The following is a 19,562-nucleotide window of genomic DNA, read 5'->3' as shown; positions in this document are numbered from 1 at the left end:
TTAGTTTATAAGTATTAATTAATGATTGAAAACTCACCTATCAACATCTCCCCGAACGGAAATCACTGAAGAATTCACAAAATCACTGAAAAAAACAAAATTTGTTTATGATTAGTATTCGATAACGTCAAAATTTCATACTTTTCGGTAATATTTCCTGATATTTGCTACATTCGGCAAGATTACAATCAAATAACATAGTATTGCACATTATTACAATTAAGTATACACACGTTTTGTTACATTTTTACTATTACTCCCATTTTTGTTCATTATTGTTCATAAAATTATTAATTTGAACTAAAAACAAAATTATTTGCAATACTTTAAAGTATTTCATACATTGCTTTGGTTCTATATGATATTTCTTTGTTCACTACTCTAAAAACTAAAATTTTTCAATATTTTTGTTCAAAGCATTAAAACAAAGCTTCAAAATGGCAATGGGATAATGGAAAACAACACATTTAATACTTACACTTATTAACTACTGTATTGTCTGACACTATGGGGTTAAACACCCAGTATATCAACCGTTTGCCTCATTGACTTGACTTTCATTGAGAAATAATTCAAATTATAATGAATTAAATCGAATTATTCCTCAATATTCAGCATTATAACATGATATTTTTGGTTTTAACAATGTAACAATTATAATACCTGTTCGTGCCTCGTGTTTGTGTTTGTATTCGTATTCGCGTTTCGTTTATTGACTAATTAATGCTAACGAATCACACAGTCGGAGATTCGTTGTGGTTTCACCTCATTGGATGGCAGATGACTTAAAGACCTTTGTTGAAGAAGACATACTGTGGCAATTTGTCACCCCACTTGTCTTTCATCTTCTGATATTCTTCAGGTTCCAGGAATTTGATTGTTGATGTTTTTAACATGCTAAAAGTAACAAAAAACACATTAATATGTTTCTAAACATCACCAGAATAAAAATAACGTCATAATATTAATTTTTGATAAAGATATCAATAAAAACTCTTAAAAACAAGTAAATTCCGCTTTTGACAGGCCGCCATTTTGTTAATTTTAACTTTAGACAATACCTAACCAATATTTTATTGAATTAACCAACTTACCAGTTCTGTGGGAACAATCCACAAGCAGTAGGAACCATGAAAGTCAAGCTAAACAAAAAACAAACAAAATTTACACCAATTCAACAAATTTTCTGTCAAAATTCAAAAATCTTCCAACTTACAAGCATCCAACCATCATAACTTGCATAGGCGCATGTAAATATGTCATCCGCTGCATCCAGCTAAACTTCTCCAACTTTTCCATAATAATCGGCAGGATAATCATGCCCGGAGCGCACATTGTAATACGCGACGTAATAACCTGAGTAATACCCTTGACAGCCGCAAATCTCGACTGGCCAATCACCGTATTATTCTCATCATACACATCAATACCGTTGATAATCTCAGACTGCCTCATCAGAGGGATGTTTACACAGTTAGCTGCAGCCACAGCCGCAAACGGCACATATCTCTATAATAAAAACAGGGAAAAGTAAGTTTTAAGTTTAAAAACAGTTAAAAGTTAGGTTAAACGTCATTTCACCGCGGAATCAATTTACCGCAAGAAAAATTCAAGTTTTTAGATCATTTTAACATAAAAATAAAGATTTAAAAGAAAATTAAACTTATTTAAGATTGATTTAACATAAATAAGTTTAATTTTAATCTAAATCTATTTATTTACGCGTTAAAATCATCTAAAAACTTAAATTTTTCCTCCGACGGTGAAAAAATCCGCGGCCAAACGACTTAACACTAAAAAATCAAACAATTACTTGAATAAAAGGACTGGCATTCTTCGTCCAGTAAGCTTTACACCCAAGAGCTGTAATCATCGCACTGGACGTAGCCGAAACATACGCTACACCCATCTGTGTGGTGGTGATCGGGCTGTTTGCATTCCGATTCGTGTAATTAACCAACGCGTTGAACGACTGATTCACCCACTGCCAAAACACAACCGCCGTGCTGGTTCTAAAATTAACATCAAACACATTCAATTCATATCTGGCATATCAACATTAACATACTGCATCTCTCAGATAATTATTATAACAATATCTGTTGTATAACTGTGTGGATTTGGTTATTACATAAACTTACCGATACCATTGCAGCATGGCTCCAGTGATGAGCATTCCGCCGGGAACTTGGAAAGACATCCGGCCGAAAACATTCTGTTTCTCGCCGCTGTCGGGGTGGAAAGCACTCTCGTAGAGTTTCTTCGCGTAGATGACTTCCTCCCGGTGGTACCTGGTGGTTCTTGGCCTTTGCGATAGGCAAGGACTAGTTTTTTAGCGTTGTCTAAAGTGTCTTCACTTACAAGACCACTTCGTGGGTCGGTCATCCACATGAAGTGCTTGAAACGGCCCACGAACGTGCTCTGGTCCCATAGGGGCTCGTCGATGTTCAGACGGGGTTCTAACTTGGACATTTTTGTTGATTATTGTAGAATTTTGCGGTGAATTAACGGTCGATTGTTCGAAATCGATAAAATTTGTTTAACTGCTTTGATTTTATGTTTAACACTTGTTTTTATTGAGATAAGAGGAAAATAAAGAGTGTTTGTGTTATTATGTACACAGGTATTTAGTGTCAGGTGAGAGGAGGCGAAATGTTTAGCGGTTTTTGTGCTTGGTTTAATGGTTTAGAAGTAGTAATGATCTATTCCTGCTACATCCGATGGTGTAACACTAATGATACAGTTTGTTCAAGGGCAGATGTCAAAGACACATTTTATGTTTATGATGAGTTTCAAATTGTTTTTGTTTGTATAATAGTATATTGAGATATTTATTGCTATTTAGAATGTGTTTAGTAATAATTTGAAAAGGATATATAGAGTTTAAATATTAAATTTTAAACATTTTGCACACATTGTACGATATTAAGAATTATGCGATGGTGGCGCCCTCATTCACTTGTCTTTCGGTAATATTTGATTATTTTATGCTTTTAAACAAGTTTTAACTGTAAGAGTACATTAACATTTTTATAATTATAAAGAATATGTTTAGTAGTAATTTTAAAAATAATAATAATAGTTTAGTTATTAAAATTTAAACGTTTTGCGCATATTTTCAATATTATAAATTATCCGATGGTGGCGCCCTCTTCCCCTTTTTATTCGATAATATTCGACTACTCTATGCTTGTAAACACATTTTAACCTAATCGGCAAACAAATTCTCCTCAAATTCACAAATAAAATAAAATATACGATGGCTAGCACAAATCCTGTCGAATTAATCGTTGAAGAAAAGAAAGACGATGGTGTAGACCGTCAAAAAGTAAGTTATACACCACTTCTCTCTCAAAAAAATTAAATTTTCATCTCCAAAAACAAAAATCACACAATTATTGATTTTCCTCTTAAATTTCTCTAGGTTTGTCCATTTCTCTTGAGAGTATTCCTCTCAACAAACGGATATCACCACAAAACAATGGAATACAGCAAAGGGAACGTTCCCGAAAACGAACTCCAAATCTACACATGGAGAGATGCCACTCTCAGCGAGCTGGGAATACTAGTCAAGAAAGTAAACCCAGACGCACGCCGAAAAGGCACCAAACTATCATTTGGTTTAGTTTACCCTGACAGCCGCTCACCTGTATACCGCATGCGTGAAATCGGCAGCATTACATCCGGACAAAAAGGTTCTGATGATCTCAAAACCTTAAATCAAGCTCGATTTACAATTGGTGACTACATGGATATCTCTGTATCAGCTCCAGAGCATTGGAACAACGGCCCGAGGAAAGGTTTCCAGCAGAACTACAACAATCACCGACAGCGGCCATATTGATTCTGATTTTCTTTTTCTTTAGAAATTACAGATTTCTGCGCTTAATTTTAAGGTTATGTTAGGTAATGATGAACATTGACGTCGTAATGAAACATTTCTACACATTTTGGCATTAAATTTATTTATCATTTAAAATAATTAATGGCATAATCAAAACATACATTAACATAACCTACGTTTACAAACACTTAGTTAACATACTGTGGCAGGGGCTTATAATGCGGCTTCTTACCCTTCGGCGCCTGCGCAGCTTGACCCGGTGGGAGATCTTCGAGATCCTCTTCCGGTTCCTCACAAGTACCGCCTGTTTCGTATGAATATTCACGTTTAACGCCATCTGGATCAACATAACCGTACTTTCCACGTGTTATACAATCAATACCAATGGTTTCCTCCTTGAAGGAACCATCTTCGTTCTCATAACCCCAGGTGATGCTTCCGTCAGCGTTATCTGTGCGATATTTACGCAGAATCTGCACTGGAGGTTTGCGTGTGCGATGGGAGTCATCATCAAGGTATTGAGGAGCGGGGCGACTGACAGGACGTGGTTGTTGAGCTGGACGTGGTTGTTGTGGAGCTGGTTGAGGATTTGGACGGCGTAGATGTGGCACGGCGATTTCTACAGGCGCGTAGTTTTGTTTCGGGCGGATTTGTTGCTGTTGCGGCTGTTGTTGTGGTTGCGGAACGTATTGAATCTGACGCTGCGCTGCGATTGGTCGTTCGGGACGGAATGGTGGTTGCGGACGTTCGCGTTCATCTGACTGTTCAGGTTCTACTTCTAAGAGGTGTTGGACTGGAATAGCTGCGGGTGATGGTACGTAACGGACGGGTGATGGGATATCATCGGGTTCTTCGTTTACAGGACGCACTTCATGCGGAATGTAAGATTGTTGCTGAGGGGGAGCTTGTGCGCGTGCGCGGGAACGTGTCGCTTGTTTAGGGGGAATGGCGTCGACGAATACCGCACCGGGGATTTGCAGCCGTGGGGGAAATTGTGGATATGCTGATGTTAGACATATCACTAGGAACTGAAAAAGAAAAAATATACTTGTGTTACGTTTTTGTTCAAAATAGTAATATGTAGTAAGTAATATTGGTTGCATATACTTGTTGATGTGTAATTAAAATAAGAAGAGAAATTTTCGTAGGTGAAGGTGATGTAGACGTATCGAATTGAATTTAATCGAATGTGGTGATCGAGAGGTGCAAGAAGCAGAGTTACGAACGTGAAATATTTCGAGCAAGAAGAAAGTGGAACAACTGGAGCAGCAACGAAAGTAAACTCAAGTTGTTTGACTTCTCAGAAGAACTTTCGGTGAATAAAAATATTTATCACGTTATATTGAGGTGTCGTTACATTAAGAAACAAAACATAACCAAAAATTTAGATTTTACAGTAGCGACATCTGTTTAATCTTTTGTTGCGCAGGTTATAAACTCAATTATTTTAGTAAAAATGCCGGTAAATATTTCCTGAAGTCTAAATATGAATTCCGCGTCGCTCAGTTGTATTCACTTGTGTTATGTTTAAATGATTTTGTTGTAACGTAACGTGCACCCCAACAAATTAGCTGAAAAATCGTGCTTAAGTTATAAAATATTGCATTGCAATTTGTAGGGATGTTGGGATCATAATTACAACAATATTTCAAATGTTACCATCGATGTCATGTCTTTGAAAAAATATTCTAGGTTATAATTGGTAGAAATGAAAATATTTTTCGTCGTTACACAGAGAAACTGTAACGTTATAACGAGGAAATTAATATAAACCAATCAAACCGTACAAATTTCGTCGTTATACAGAGTTTTTCGTTAAATCGAGGCTACGCTGTATTAAATTTTGTAGTCCAATGTTGGACTTGCGGTATACACACCGAACATAGGACTAATAATGTAATTTTATAACCAAATTCAACATATTTCACCATTTATCACTAAATTGAGTGATATTAATTATTTGATAATAAATATTTGTCATTTGGGTGACATTATAATTTGCAGGTTATGACACAATAGCTACTCATAAATAACTCATAAATATTGACACTGCTACATTCCACCGAAAGGTATGCGCGAATATAAATATGCAAAGCACTCCGAAAAGGTGCGTGCACCAGACAAAGCGATTACATAACCTCCACGAACCTAAATAAGTGTAAGTAGAGTGGACGCATTAAGTGAAATTACTTATGAAAGAAAAAAGTTGTCTTACGACTTACGACTTACAGTAAACTGTAAATCGCGAACATGTTTGCTGTTTTTGTTTCAAGTATACGACTTAACTTTATAAGAGACTTAAGTTAAGCACAGTAGCAATCGGAATGGATTAAATTCTATTTAAACCAATAATAATATATAATAACAATAATAATAAGAAAAAAGTGAAATGTATGTTGTAATATAATATGGATGAAAAGAAATTGTGTTAGATTACTTAATTTGCATTCTTTCGACAATTTCACTTGTGGTCGAGACAATTATTTACATAATAAACAAATAAACACATAAACAATTGAATTATGAAACATTTTTCAATGTGTTTCTGTTGAAATTAATAAAAAAATATAGAAAATTTAAAAAAAAACCCAACATTTTTAGGTTTTTAAGCTTTTATCCTCAAAAAAACGTCGAAAAACGTTTATAAACAAATAAACAATTGAATTACAAAACATTTTTCAACATGTATTAGCTAAAATTGATGAAAAACTACCTAAAATCAAAAAAAGCAGCAAAATGTTCATGTTTTCATGCTACTAACCTCAAAAAACGGTGAAAAACGTTTATATACGAATAAACAATTAAATTACAAAACATTTTTCCATGTGTTTTTGTTAAAATGAATATAAAATTACATAAAATTACATAAAACCAACAAAAAACAGCAAAATTTTAAGTTTTTAAGCTTTTAACCTCAAACACGCTGAAAAACGTTTATAAACAAATAAACAATTGAATTTCAAAATTGTTTTGAATGAATATTTATTAAAATTAATATAAAATTGCATAAAATCAACAAAAACAGCAAAATTTTAAGGTTTTTAAGCTTCTAACCTCAAAAAAGCAATTTTTTTAAGTGGTTTACCTTTTAACCTCAAAAAACGTCAAAAGACGTTAAAAACTATTTAAAAATATCAAAGTGCAGTTTGTATGTCAATGATTTATGTGTGATCAATCCACTTTAATCTCTCTGACATTAATGCGAATGCTAATGCCAACGTTAATGACATTCATGAGAAAAGCAGCCAGCAGCAACTCGAGAATCAAAGATACCTACATGAATATCAAACAACAGTTGCGCTACGCGTATAATTTACACAAGTTTTCTTCTTTCTGCAAGTTCTGCAATCACTACAAGTTGCATACAAGTACGTAATGTGAACGTTGAACTTGCACACACATTAATTAACAGTATATTAACATTTAAACATTTCAACACAATATTTTCGTGAATAAATCTCGTCTGAAGATATATCTTCGTCTTTATGAATGTAAATGAAACGAATTTCATGAATTAGAAACGCGTCTGGTTAGAAAATGAGGAAATGAAACGTGTAATTAACTTGAACATCAACTTAATCACCAGCGTTGGTTGGTGATTCATGATTTATCACAAGATTTATTACTTTACTTTACTTTTAAGTGTTTTCACCGTTTTTGTAAAAATAGTGTCATGGCGGAATTGTTAATTGTGAATTGTGTATGGTATTAATAAATGCAACCCAGATGGAATGTAGTCGATTGAAAGGTGAGAGATTGATTCGAATCAAGGTGATCTAGTTGCTAGCTGCATTTTGTTTTATGTTTTTCAACTTTCTTTTCACTTTGATCTTGATTTCTTGATTTTTACGTTCGAATAACATAAAATTATTCAATAATTCACAAGATTACTCTTAGAATTAAATTTTTGTATGATTTTTTAAAATTTTTATTGATTTCAACACAAAAAATGAGATTTTTTGAGTTTTTGATGTTAAAATACAAAATATGTGTATATTGGGTTGCATAAAAATTAAATTTAATTGTTTTAATCTAAATTTGTAACTTACCAGTGTAAATATTGTAATACCACTCAGTCTCATCTTGGCACTGTGTCTTGATGAAGTTTCTTTCACTAAATCTGCAGTTTTGTGGTGTTTTGTTTTAAATTTAAACCAGCGTGAGCGCGGTAGTGCGAAGAAGTGGTCGACTGCCGATGGGAAGCTCGCGTTTTATACCGCCACACCCTGCTACGGCTTCCTTTGCCACGACAGCCAAGAACAAGAACTCAAGATATCAAAACCAACACTCAATATTAATTAATACACATAAAACTATAACTTTTACACTTTTGACATAATTTTGACATTATTTTGACATCTTAAAACCGCCATTTTATAATAATCTCGCCATTTTTAAAAATTTCAAAATTAAACTGTTTTCTACACAAAACGCAAAAAGAAAACAAATTTCTCTTGAAATTTCTTGAAATTAATTACAAAGACGTTCAACATGCTCTAGATATTTGCAAAACAGCTTTATTTTGATTTTATACAAGATGGCGATTGTTTTTTCAAGTGTAAAACATGTTTTTATTCATATGGAAGCTCCAGTTTATTTAAATGTTCTTGTTTTGTGCAATTGTTGATGTCCGTTGAGTTGTCCGCTGTCCGAGAACACGGCGACGACTTCGACGACAAAGAAAGGCCAAACTTTCACCCTCATCTGCATCTTTCGCCATCTCGCAGTCGTCGAGCGTTAAATTTATTCCGTGTGTGTATAACTTAATGCCGACGTACGACGAATTACGAATGTTACGATTACCAATGCGAAAACAAATGAAATCACGGGCTTTTTATACGTGCATAATGAATATTAGAGTTATAAAATCAATGAAAGCATCGATGCGTGTAATTATAGGCTTTAAATTCATTTATTTATGTAAAATTAGATAATATTAGGATTTTGTAGTCATAATATGTTTTATTATAGGCAACTGTTTGTACAGCAATAAGTTATGTATATTTTAGGTTGAGTTGTGATTTCACTATATGAAACTTTACTTACAGAGCAAGCAAAACAAGTTGCCTATAACACAATAAGATAAATTTACTAAATTTTGTGCTTTTTTACGAAAAAATGAATATTTGAGTAATAAAAGCTATAAAAACATAGAAATCTATATATCTATATATATATATATATATAAATGAATTGCTGTTTGTTAGTCTCGCTAAAACTCGAGAACGGCTGAACGGATTTATGTTATCTTGGTCTTGAATTATTCGTGGAGGTCTAGGGAAGGTTTAAAAGGTGAGAAAAATTCGAATAATTGCCGGGAAAATCCTCAAAACAGCTCTTTTCTATAGAATAAAATTTGACATTGAAATTCAATCATAGTTATAGTTAAATAGTTGAATTCGAGATGGCGCGCTGAAGTGCATTATTGACAAAACTTTATATAATTAATTTATTTAAATTAAAATTGCTAATCTTATTGATAGAATTGACTCTTACTACGAGTATGTCTAGAACAAGGGAGTAAAAACGAATTACATTTTTATTAAACACTGCCGGAACGAAGTCGCGGGCAACAGCTAGTTGTTTAATATTAATTTAATAATTAATATTAGGTGTATTATAGGCAACTCTTTGAACAGCAATAAGTTTTATATTTTATAGGTTGAGTTGTGAATTCACTATATGCAACTTTACTTACATAACAAGCAAAACAAGGTGCCTATAACACAATAACCAAATTCGCAAAATTTTGTGTTTTTTACGAAAAAATGAATATTGGAGCAATAAAAACAATAAAAAACCTTAAAACTGTTTAATATTAGTTTTAATATTGATATTAAGTTGTGTTATAGGCAACTGTTTATGCTATATTGATTTATACACGCCATAAACTTGATTTTCCGTGTTGAGTTGCCTCTAAAAGAACAAAAAACTAAATTTCTAGTTTTACTATATGCAACTTTACTTACAGAACAAGTAAAACAAGGTGCCTATAACACAATAACCAAATTCGCAAAATTTTGTGTTTTTTACGAAAAAATGAATATTTAAGCAATTAAAACAATAAAAAACGATAAAACTGTTTAATATTAGTTTTATTATTGATGTTAAGTTGTACTATAGGCAACTGTTTGTGCTATATTAATGTATACACGCTATAAACTTGCTTTTCCATGTTCCGTTGCCTCTAAAAGAGCAAAAAACTAAATATCTAGTTTTACTATATGCAACCTTACTTACACTTCAACCAAAACAAGTTGCCTATATCATAACAAAGCAAATATTATCAAATTTAGTTAAAAACTCTCACAGTAAATAATAAACTATTCCATCTGAACAGTTATTACTTAACTCTTACTCATCTATGTCTAACCTGTCAAAAATAATTGTTTAAAATTGTTTAAAATTGTTTAAAACGAATTTTACACACAAATAACACTCATACAAATCCTTCCATACCAAACTAACTGGAAAAACATAAAAGTCTATTGTTAAAATGATTAATGTGAGCATTTAGAACATCCGCACACACCGAAATTGTTATTTCTGTGTCGTTATTAATTTTTTACGAGTCCAAACTGTTTCGCAGCGGCAGTGGCTTTACGTAACCCCGCATAAGAATAAATAAATAACGAGGTGTGACTAACAATTAACCAGTTGTCGCATCAATTAACCATCCATAACTCATGGCGCCATTGTCGTCCTGGACTAAATTACATGTCCGCTGTGACGTCACCGACGTAACCTCAATTATAAATGACATACTATTGCATGTCGTACACGCTGCACGCCTGACAAAAATTAAGATGCAAAAACAAAACAAGCATTTTGTTGTTGTCCGGGTGATGTTTTGACATGTGTTTGGTTATTAAAGTTATTAAACAATTTCCTCCGCGTTAAGTGGGACTTAATTTGTGTTTCCGCTGAGTAATTTTTTGTTTTTCTTGTGATTTTCGCGTTGTTTTGAAGTAAATTAAATCTGGGATTTGTTTATTTATGGAGAGACACGTTATTTTGTTAATAACAATATAATAGCAATAATTATTATTGAGGTTATGTAAATAAAATAAAAAATATTAAATTTATTTTAAAATAGACAAATTTATTGACATAATTATTGTCCAAAAATGTTTTTCAATCTTTTAATTGATTTTGACAGTTTTTCTTCTCCCCAAGGAAAACTATTAACAATTATTTAACAAAAACTATTCTATGACCTTCACAATACCCTTGACAATAAACGTACAAAATTTCATAGCAATCGGTTCGGTAGTTTTTGCTGGAAAGTGTAACAAACAGACAAAAACCAAATAAACGCATTTATTGTTAATATTTACTCATCACAATTGATGGGTTTATCTTCACAAATGTAATACATTTTCCTTGGGCAGTCCACATCATTGAAGACGAGTTGCCCGCCATCTCTGCGCAAATGCATGCAGTGTTCATTATCCTTCCAGTTGTCGGGTTGGTTGGCAGCCCAACGTACATAAGTGAAACCCTTGCCAGTGTTCATCCATACAAATTTTGCTTCCTCGGCGAGATCCGTCCCAGCAGTCCACATGGCTTCATTAGCAGTGCCTATAATCACAATAGGTTATTATTATTTGATTACTAACGCCACCTGGTTTTGGAATATTCAACTTACCCGCTGCTTTGCTTGCTGCGTCTACAGCGTTGAGTTCTTCTTCGGATTCGATTGTAGCTAGTTGCATTCCACGATATTCACAGTCTTGGAAGGCAAGATGCCAGTTAAGCTGAGAAAAATAACGAAATAAAAGTTAGAAATAAGATTAAAAGGTTTTGAAGTGTTTATTACCGATGTTGTTATAATAGTATAGTTTTTCGCCGAAACACAGGCAACCATAAGTACAGCCAATGTTAAAACAGTGAAAAACTTCATGATGGTGACTGTTGAGTGTGCTAAATGTATAAAAATGATAAAATGTACATTGTGCGTCTATTTATACAAGCAAATTTACAATTTGTAATGCATAATTCGCAAATTTTGAATTATTTATTCATAGATATGATATTTTTACATAGTAATTGTAAAATTATCTGATATTTTATCAGAACAAAAAACTAAAAATATATAATTTATTCTTACGATGTCACAACTATAGGCAACCAAAAATACATCAATTAACATACGTGTGATATTTATGTGATTTTGGTTGCCTAGAGACTGTAAAAAGACTTAACCAACAAAAATATGAATATTAATGAATAACAATGAAAATTATTCATCAAATTATTATATTTTTCACTAAAATCATATTTATATTGAAAATAAATGACAATTACCGTTGTAAATTCATATTAACACATGTGAATCATGTGTATTTCTAATTGTAAGTGCATGTTGCATGATTTCATATTGCAAACATATATTTGTCAACTAATATTCCTGGAATTATAACAATTAAGCGTTAAATCTTAAATTATGATAAAAAATTATATATAAATGCTCGTATTTTACTTTAATCGTGTTTATTTTGTGTATTTTAGTATTTTTCCATGATAAATTTGGACGAACAGATGCCAAATGTGGAAATAAGTGCGTTTTTAGTTTGTAAAATAGAAATAAAAAGCACGCAAAGTGGTTAATTCGCAAATTACACTCGCGGAGCACATTACCGTGGCTAAACGCCTTAAAAACAACGCAGAATACAAAAACTACAATATAAAATTGTCAAATAATTGTCCACAAAACAAAAAATTGACATTTTACGGATTATGATTTTTTATCTTCGAATATACGAGTAAAACATACAAGTACAGTTTATCATTAGATAAATGAAGAATAAGCAATAAGTAAATATGAAAAAAGTGTAAAAATTGATAAGCGAATAAAATTTAGCGGGAAATTTACCAAATACAGTTAAAACATTAAATTAAATTTAAGTACATAAATATTTGATCGTCAAAATAACAGCAGTTATCAAAAATATTGATGAAAATATTTTGTTCGATTCGTTATCAATGTCAATATCAATGATGCTTTTGGATGTTATATTTCGTATGTCAATACATTTTTCTCCATTAAACCATTCGAGTTTTTCAGACAGCTTACATACTTCGTCATTTTCAATACTTCCACTCTGTCCACTTATATCCAAGTTGGTTAAATTGCCATTTGTAAGCATTGGTCTAATATTCTCCAGAAACTTTTTCATTTCCAGGTTTGTATTCGTCAATTTTAAAGTTTGTATCATGCGACCACTATTTGCGTTGATTAACTCTCTCAAATTGTTGTTATCAGCCAATGATAACTCTCGTAATTCTTTGTTATTTTCTATTACATTGAAGTCAAACATTTCAAGCGATGTGTTGATGATGTGCAGCACATCCAGATTACGGAAATCTTTGAAGTTATAGTTAAAATATAGATAATCCGGGTTGTTAAATGTGCAGTTGTGGATCTTGATGTTGAATATGTCATTTTGATTGAGGATTAGAGGGGATTCTAAAGATTTCGAATTGAAAACTGTATCGGTAGTGGTGCGTTCGATGCTGACCTCTCTTGGATACTCTGATAACTTGAGTGGTTTTCCATCACATGACAGTTTTAATAAGCGTGGATTCTCTGTGTCACAATAGCTGAAATGAGGTTAGAATGAGTTATTTATAAGTAGCTATGGTGTCATAACCTACAAATTATAATGTCATCCAAATAATAAATATTTAGTTTCAATATTACTCGATTTGACGATAAATTCCTTAAAACGGCGAAATTTTTACAATTTGGTTATAAAATTACATTATTAGTCATATGTTCGATATGCATACGGCAAGTCCAACATTGGACTACAAAATTTAGTACAACGGAACATAACACATATTAATCTGCGTAAAATTCTATTGTTTGGTTAATTTTTGGTTGTTTGATGTAACTACATCTTGCGATAATGTGATATATAGATTCCAGACTATAGTAAATACTCACATTGGCGATATTGCCACGAATAACACGCAAACTAACGGTACTAGTCCCATTTTGGGAGAATTCACGCATGACCGACGTGTTCCACAGCACATTGATGACTAAATCTGATTTGAGTTAAAATGTGATAAGTCTACGCAAACGCTAACAAGATAACAAGATATGTTATTGATTGCAGTATTGATTCAACGCATCGACTGCTTTAACCTCCTAAATTTCTAAAACAATAAACGGCACACCATGTCGTCATGTCATGCCTAATTGGAATTATGTATATTCAATTTTCTATCATCATATGCATAATACTGGAAAATGTAAGGTTATAATACATGGGAGTTTGCGCACGCGCTCAAAATCGCATCCGGCAGCACCGCGCCTCCTCAAGGAGCCGCCACACATGCATATCCTTTGTTTAATTTAATAACTCAAACAACAAGTGTCGATTTAAGGTGAAATTACTAATTTAACAAATTTGTTCGATGTATTGACTGTAAATATTTGTTTTTACCGATTTTATCTGAAATACTCGCACGTATCTAATATTATCTAAACATTTCATGCTTCTGCATCGACAACAACAATAATCAACCGGAAGCACATAATTATTGTGTTTTTTTCTAATTCATAACACCGTAATATTTGTCGGCGTGTCCTAGTCATTGTTATAACATTTTATTCGCGCATAAAATTTAATTTATAGCGTTCAAGCAGTTGTGCAGTTGTTTATGGTGAAAACTCATGAAATCTATAATATCGGAATGTGTGTTTTGTTTTTCAGTTAGCAGCCTGCATTTCCGTCAATAGTGTAATGCGCAGAACGCAGAACGCGCATAATGTCTAATGAAATAAACATTAGGACACTTTGCAAGCAAATCTGTTGACCAGACGATCGGCATTGACTTTTAAGAGATCTAACGCAAGAGATAATTAAATTAGATCATCACAGTCATAGAATAATTGCAATAATATTATTATTGTGTGTTTACATTGATAAAACGCAATAAAGTTAAATATTACAAGGAATTTGATTGTTTTATAATGTTTTAATTTAGTTTTTCTACTTTTGTCTATAAAACGTCTGTTTTTCTATTGTTTTTAGATACAAAAAGTGGTAGTTTATATTCGGACCGCCAAGCCGTGAGTAATATTCATTATCTACGGGTATTATTTACGGGATGCAGCTTGCGCCTGCGTATTTGCTTACGGATTTGATTAAAAAGTTGAAATACAAAAACTCAACGTGGAAATTCAATGAAAGTAGAAAAAAACAAGCGTAAGCATCACGTGAATAAAAGTTTTTAAACACTCAATTGTTTAAACATAATCAATCTCGTGACTAAAGTCCTGTATAGCCACTTGATGCTTAATGTACTATTATTACACATGATTTGACAGTTGTACGGTGTTGAAGTCATGTTTGACAGATGATATGGCAACACTGCACGCTAAAACAAACTAAAAATACTCTAAACAGTCATTTTCCAGACAACAATAAAGAAATTCTGCGTATATTCATAGCAGAACGTGCTTATTGTTTAATTGTTAGTATTTATGTCAAGTTTTGCGGCGTAAATGTAAAGATAAACAATGATTTGACAATCGATTTGGTTTATAATATATAATCTGGGTTTTACCTTAAGCATGACTCTAGAAACCCCACGCCATCTATTTTTAAATAGAAAAATTTCATTTTTTAATGATTTCTATAAAAATATAAAAATTTTTCACGTAAAATTACAAAGAATAATAAATCAATTGCGATGTGTAATTTGCATAATATCTCCATTATGATATTACGCAAGGATTAAATTAATTCAATCGTTTTGTATCGAGAATGACAATAAAATTGTGAGAGGTTATGTTAAGTAGCGACCAGCACAATATGGAAATGGTTATCAACGCAAACGCAACAAAAGACACCTAATAAATGCAATAAAAGCAATAAAACTGAGGAAATAGTGAATAGAGAAGTATCTGAAGGACTTTAGATGCGTATAGAACAATAATTTAAACATTTGCTAACGTTAAACGTTTACTACGTTAAATAATTACATTATTATTGAGTTAAAGTTTAAAAAAATAAGAATAATAAATAATTTTAAAATGAATCGTAGACAAAATTTGCAATTTTTGTATTTATTATTCACCTGCGTAGAAATTACAAATTATTTTTGATAAAAATGAGATTGACGTGTTAAATTTTTGCATTTTTATCATTTTTCACAAAAACTACGCATAAATGAATAAAACTAGAGCTGCCATTTGCAATAAATACTTTGACACGTTTGTAACCTGCTTCATTTTGTTCATAACTAGTAAAAATGAAGGGTTTTACATTGATTATTGTTGCTATTATTGCTGGTTCAGCTTCGGCAGGCAAAAACTATTATATTTCAGAAGATAAAGTATTAAATTAGATTTTTTTTTTAATTATCAAAAAATAATTTTTAATTTTTTTTAGTTGAATTGGCATGGGGCTTATCAATCATGCGCATCACGGGGAAGACAATTGGCAACAATCAATTCATGCACAGAAGGATTAGCTGTGAAGAAAGCAATGCGTGGTGCAGGTAAGTATTTTTTTTTACTTGTACTGAATTTTCATGTTTAGTTTTTGTATTTGAACTTTTTATTTTAAAACTTTGCGCAGGCGCGAGTTCCATCCCGTGGCTAAAGTACTTTAGTCACGACCGTGATGAAATTATTACTTTTCATATCCAGAAACCGTAAAAAAAAGAACTTTTTGAATCTGGAAATAGAAACATGATTTTTTTTAAATTTTATTAAATTTTTATTATTTTGAGCTTAATTTTTGCAATTTTTGATATTCCAGGAGCAGCTAATGAAACCCTTTGGATTTCTGCAACTGATCTAGGTAAAAAAGGTGACTTTGTCTGGATGGTCAATGGTAAACCCATAGAATACTCCAAATACGGCCCTGAACAGCCTGATAATGCCAACAACGCTCAACACTGTGTCAATCTACAGCCAAACGCAGAAAACAAACAAGTTTTCTGGTATAATGGCAACTGTTCAGAACCATTAATGTATGTTTGTGAAGATAAACCAAGAATCTGTGCAGCGTAAAAATTATAAATGAGTATAACTTCTTTTACTATGAGTGTAAGAGTAAAAATAACATTTGCATAGTGTAAACTTTATATTATTGTAGTTTATTTCCGCATTTCTTTCGTAAACATCTTTCACTTTGCTTCCTTATTTCCGTATGGTCTTATGGTGTTAATGGGTATTACTTCCGTACTTCCGGTAGATTTAATAAGTCTCAAGTATCATTTATCATACTTGTAATATTTTTGTGTGTGGAAGTTAAAGTATGGGTTAAATTTGCAAAAAGTTGTTTTATGTTCGTGTCAATGTCAATATTAGTGTCAATAACATTAGAAACACATATAAATTAACATAATAGTATAAATAAACTATTATTAAATAAATATAAACAGTAAATTTTTAAAAAATTTAAATTTTTTTGCTAAAATTTAGAAAAAATAAAAAAAATCGTAAAATTTAAATTTTTTAAATTTTTTATTTGATTTTCTGTTTTAAAATTTAAAATTCACTGTGAGTAAATTGTATTAGTCGTTACAAGGTTGTATCTTGAATTATTCCTCTCTGTTTATATTTATATACCTATCTACTGCTAATTACGAAATACAAAACGTTTTGATCATTGACTACGCTTTTTTCATTGATCATGATGCTCTAATGTTTAATCGCTGATTAATGTATGCGCACTGTACTTATGCTCTACTCGACATTGTAAACAGGTTTTATTACTCGTATTCGAAATTAGTAGTTAATGATGCAGTTGAAGTATGTGGAAGTTGATTATTCTGTTCATGAAATAGGAAGTGAATCGGATGCGAATAGAAATAACTGGAATTGTTTAATATCAACTGGATTATTAGCAAAAAAAACATAAAATTCAAAGAAAAATCAATTTTGTTTAGGTAAATTCAAAAAAATTAAAATTTTGTACTTTTTCTTTGAGAATTTAATTGTTTTTTGGTGAAATTGTTGAAATAACAACAATAGCAACAATTATTAATGATAAAACATTAATTTTAAAAGTTTTTAACAGAATTAATAAAAAAATTAAAAAAATTAAAATTTTCTGGTTTTTCTTCAAAAATTTAATAGTTTTTTGGTGAAATTGTTGAAATAACAACAATAGTAACAATTATTAATGATAAAACATTTATTTTAAAATTTTTTTAACAGAATTAATAAAAAAAAAAATTTAAAAAATTAAAATTTTCTGGTTTTTCTTCAAAAATTTAATAGTTTTTTGGTAAAATGGTTGAAATAACAACAATAGTAACAATTATTAATGAAAAAACATTCATTTTAAAAGTTTTCAATAGAATAAAACAGTTTATAAGTGTATAAATTCATTTATGCAACTTTTAAGTATTTCAATACATGTATACTTGGTTGCCTACTTATACCCTTCCTAAAAATATCAAAATTTATTTATTTTTGATAAAAAAACCGTAATTCACGTTTATCACAAGTGTATTTCACAAACTTTATTTGTATTCAATCACAATACACATCCTGATAAATATCCCCGTTCATGAATGACTCTCATTCATTATTTGCATTAAAAAATCCCCGTGAACTAATCTCTAAAATCGTCCGGATTGATACAATCCGTAAATAAATCCGTCTGCGGGCGTCTAGCATCAAAGAATACGGTAAGTTCCTTGTTCCTGATCTCGGCGATTATGCTAAGCAGTGCGCAAGTTGTGCAAAAATATAAATCAATCGACGGTCACGACTTTATTTGGTTTTTTCTAAGACACATTATACGTTAGCACTCGTATGCGACATGAGTGACGTACCAATACGTTCGATTGCTCGTTGAAAAGCGTGATGTCGTGAACGCTAAAAGCGTTTGCGGTCGACACTTCAGGATTTAATTCGAAAATCTTCTTGATTTGGTGTTGTATATGTTAGCATTGTGGTTTTCGGTGTGCAATTTACCAATTGAAGACAATGAAGTGTCAATAAGTGGAAATTTTCTTGGATGTAAGAAAAACAAACAGATTTTTTTTCGTAAATTGTACAGGAGATCCTTTTGATTGTAATTGCAATGGTGTTAATGTAGAAATGTGCAAATTAAAATAAACAACTTAAAACACTTGTATAAACAACAGAATCATTTTGTATGATTGCTTTGTATCCTGGTTTATTATAAAAATTTAATTTTGAAACGAAAAAAACAAAAAAATTTGATAATAAAAATAAAAAAACAATTTTTTTAAAGTCTACCTTTAAAGAGCCAGTTTTTTCATAGTTTTGGGACATCTAAAGTGGAATTTTAAACACGGACCGCAAAAGTCGTGACTAAAGTACTTTAATCACCAACTTTAGTCACGAGGTCACTAAAGTAATAATTTTGTTTGGTTGTTTTGTATCCTGGTTTATTATTAAAAAAGGTTTAAAAAGTAAAAAAATAAAATTTTAAACCTAAAAAACAAAAAATATTTTTTTAACTTATGCAACCATAATAACTTAAATTATATAACACATATTTATGCATCTTCTGACTTCTGAAAGTGAAATCTTTTACAGCCATCTGCCGCATTCACTGCATTTACTGCTCCAGCCAGTGCCGGACTCAATGTCAATTGTTGCTAAGTATGCTCGATAATGACAAATAATTAATCTCACAATCATCGAAATGATTGCGGTGATGGTTTGACCACAGACTGACAAATTAATATGATTGCACATTGGTCAAATCAAACG

At 31.6% G+C, this 19,562-nt stretch overlaps 5 protein-coding genes and 1 long non-coding RNA gene across 6 annotated transcripts; 2 read left to right on the top strand and 4 right to left on the bottom strand.

Annotated features, from left to right (window-relative positions):
• Nucleotides 1-133: 133 nt before the first annotated feature.
• On the bottom strand, nt 134-2,746 carry Sfxn2 (sideroflexin 2). Its single transcript, XM_065314287.1, is given in 6 exon segments — nt 134-897; nt 1,095-1,142; nt 1,217-1,509; nt 1,814-2,012; nt 2,142-2,292; nt 2,295-2,746. Coding segments are annotated over 6 exon segments (981 nt in total). The 5' UTR covers nt 2,473-2,746; the 3' UTR covers nt 134-785.
• Nucleotides 2,747-3,172: 426 nt separating this feature from the next.
• Bin1 (histone deacetylase complex subunit SAP18) lies at nt 3,173-3,948 on the top strand. The gene is made up of 2 exons (XM_065314238.1): nt 3,173-3,328; nt 3,425-3,948. The coding sequence occupies exons 1-2, from the start codon at nt 3,260-3,262 to the stop codon at nt 3,842-3,844; spliced, it is 489 nt and encodes a 162-aa protein (XP_065170310.1). The 5' UTR covers nt 3,173-3,259; the 3' UTR covers nt 3,845-3,948.
• On the bottom strand, nt 3,947-8,043 carry LOC135800905 (uncharacterized). The gene is made up of 2 exons (XM_065314237.1): nt 7,894-8,043; nt 3,947-4,872 (listed from the first exon to the last, which is right to left on the bottom strand). Exons 1-2 carry the CDS (start codon nt 7,924-7,926, stop codon nt 4,033-4,035), a joined length of 873 nt encoding a protein of 290 aa, XP_065170309.1. The 5' UTR covers nt 7,927-8,043; the 3' UTR covers nt 3,947-4,032.
• Nucleotides 8,044-11,148: 3,105 nt separating this feature from the next.
• On the bottom strand, nt 11,149-11,817 carry LOC135800909 (lectin subunit alpha-like). Its single transcript, XM_065314241.1, has 3 exons — nt 11,664-11,817; nt 11,493-11,601; nt 11,149-11,425 (listed from the first exon to the last, which is right to left on the bottom strand). The coding sequence occupies exons 1-3, from the start codon at nt 11,745-11,747 to the stop codon at nt 11,178-11,180; spliced, it is 441 nt and encodes a 146-aa protein (XP_065170313.1). The 5' UTR covers nt 11,748-11,817; the 3' UTR covers nt 11,149-11,177.
• A 503-nt stretch (nt 11,818-12,320) lies between these two features.
• LOC135800588 (uncharacterized) lies at nt 12,321-13,883 on the bottom strand. Its single transcript, XR_010550186.1, has 2 exons — nt 13,794-13,883; nt 12,321-13,447 (listed from the first exon to the last, which is right to left on the bottom strand). It is a non-coding gene; the product is annotated as an uncharacterized lncRNA (long non-coding RNA).
• Nucleotides 13,884-16,063: 2,180 nt separating this feature from the next.
• LOC135800966 (C-type lectin 37Da-like) lies at nt 16,064-16,951 on the top strand. Its single transcript, XM_065314319.1, has 3 exons — nt 16,064-16,195; nt 16,252-16,360; nt 16,624-16,951. The coding sequence occupies exons 1-3, from the start codon at nt 16,112-16,114 to the stop codon at nt 16,875-16,877; spliced, it is 447 nt and encodes a 148-aa protein (XP_065170391.1). The 5' UTR covers nt 16,064-16,111; the 3' UTR covers nt 16,878-16,951.
• Nucleotides 16,952-19,562: the final 2,611 nt, after the last annotated feature.

This window comes from Atheta coriaria, unplaced genomic scaffold (genome assembly GCF_025399875.1).
Source record: "Atheta coriaria isolate IRGN ID8LTWV9N9 unplaced genomic scaffold, Caltech_Dcor_3.1 hic_scaffold_10_pilon, whole genome shotgun sequence".
Classification (NCBI taxonomy): Eukaryota; Metazoa; Arthropoda; class Insecta; order Coleoptera; family Staphylinidae; genus Dalotia; species Dalotia coriaria.
This window is presented reverse-complemented; position numbering and strand designations above follow the sequence as displayed.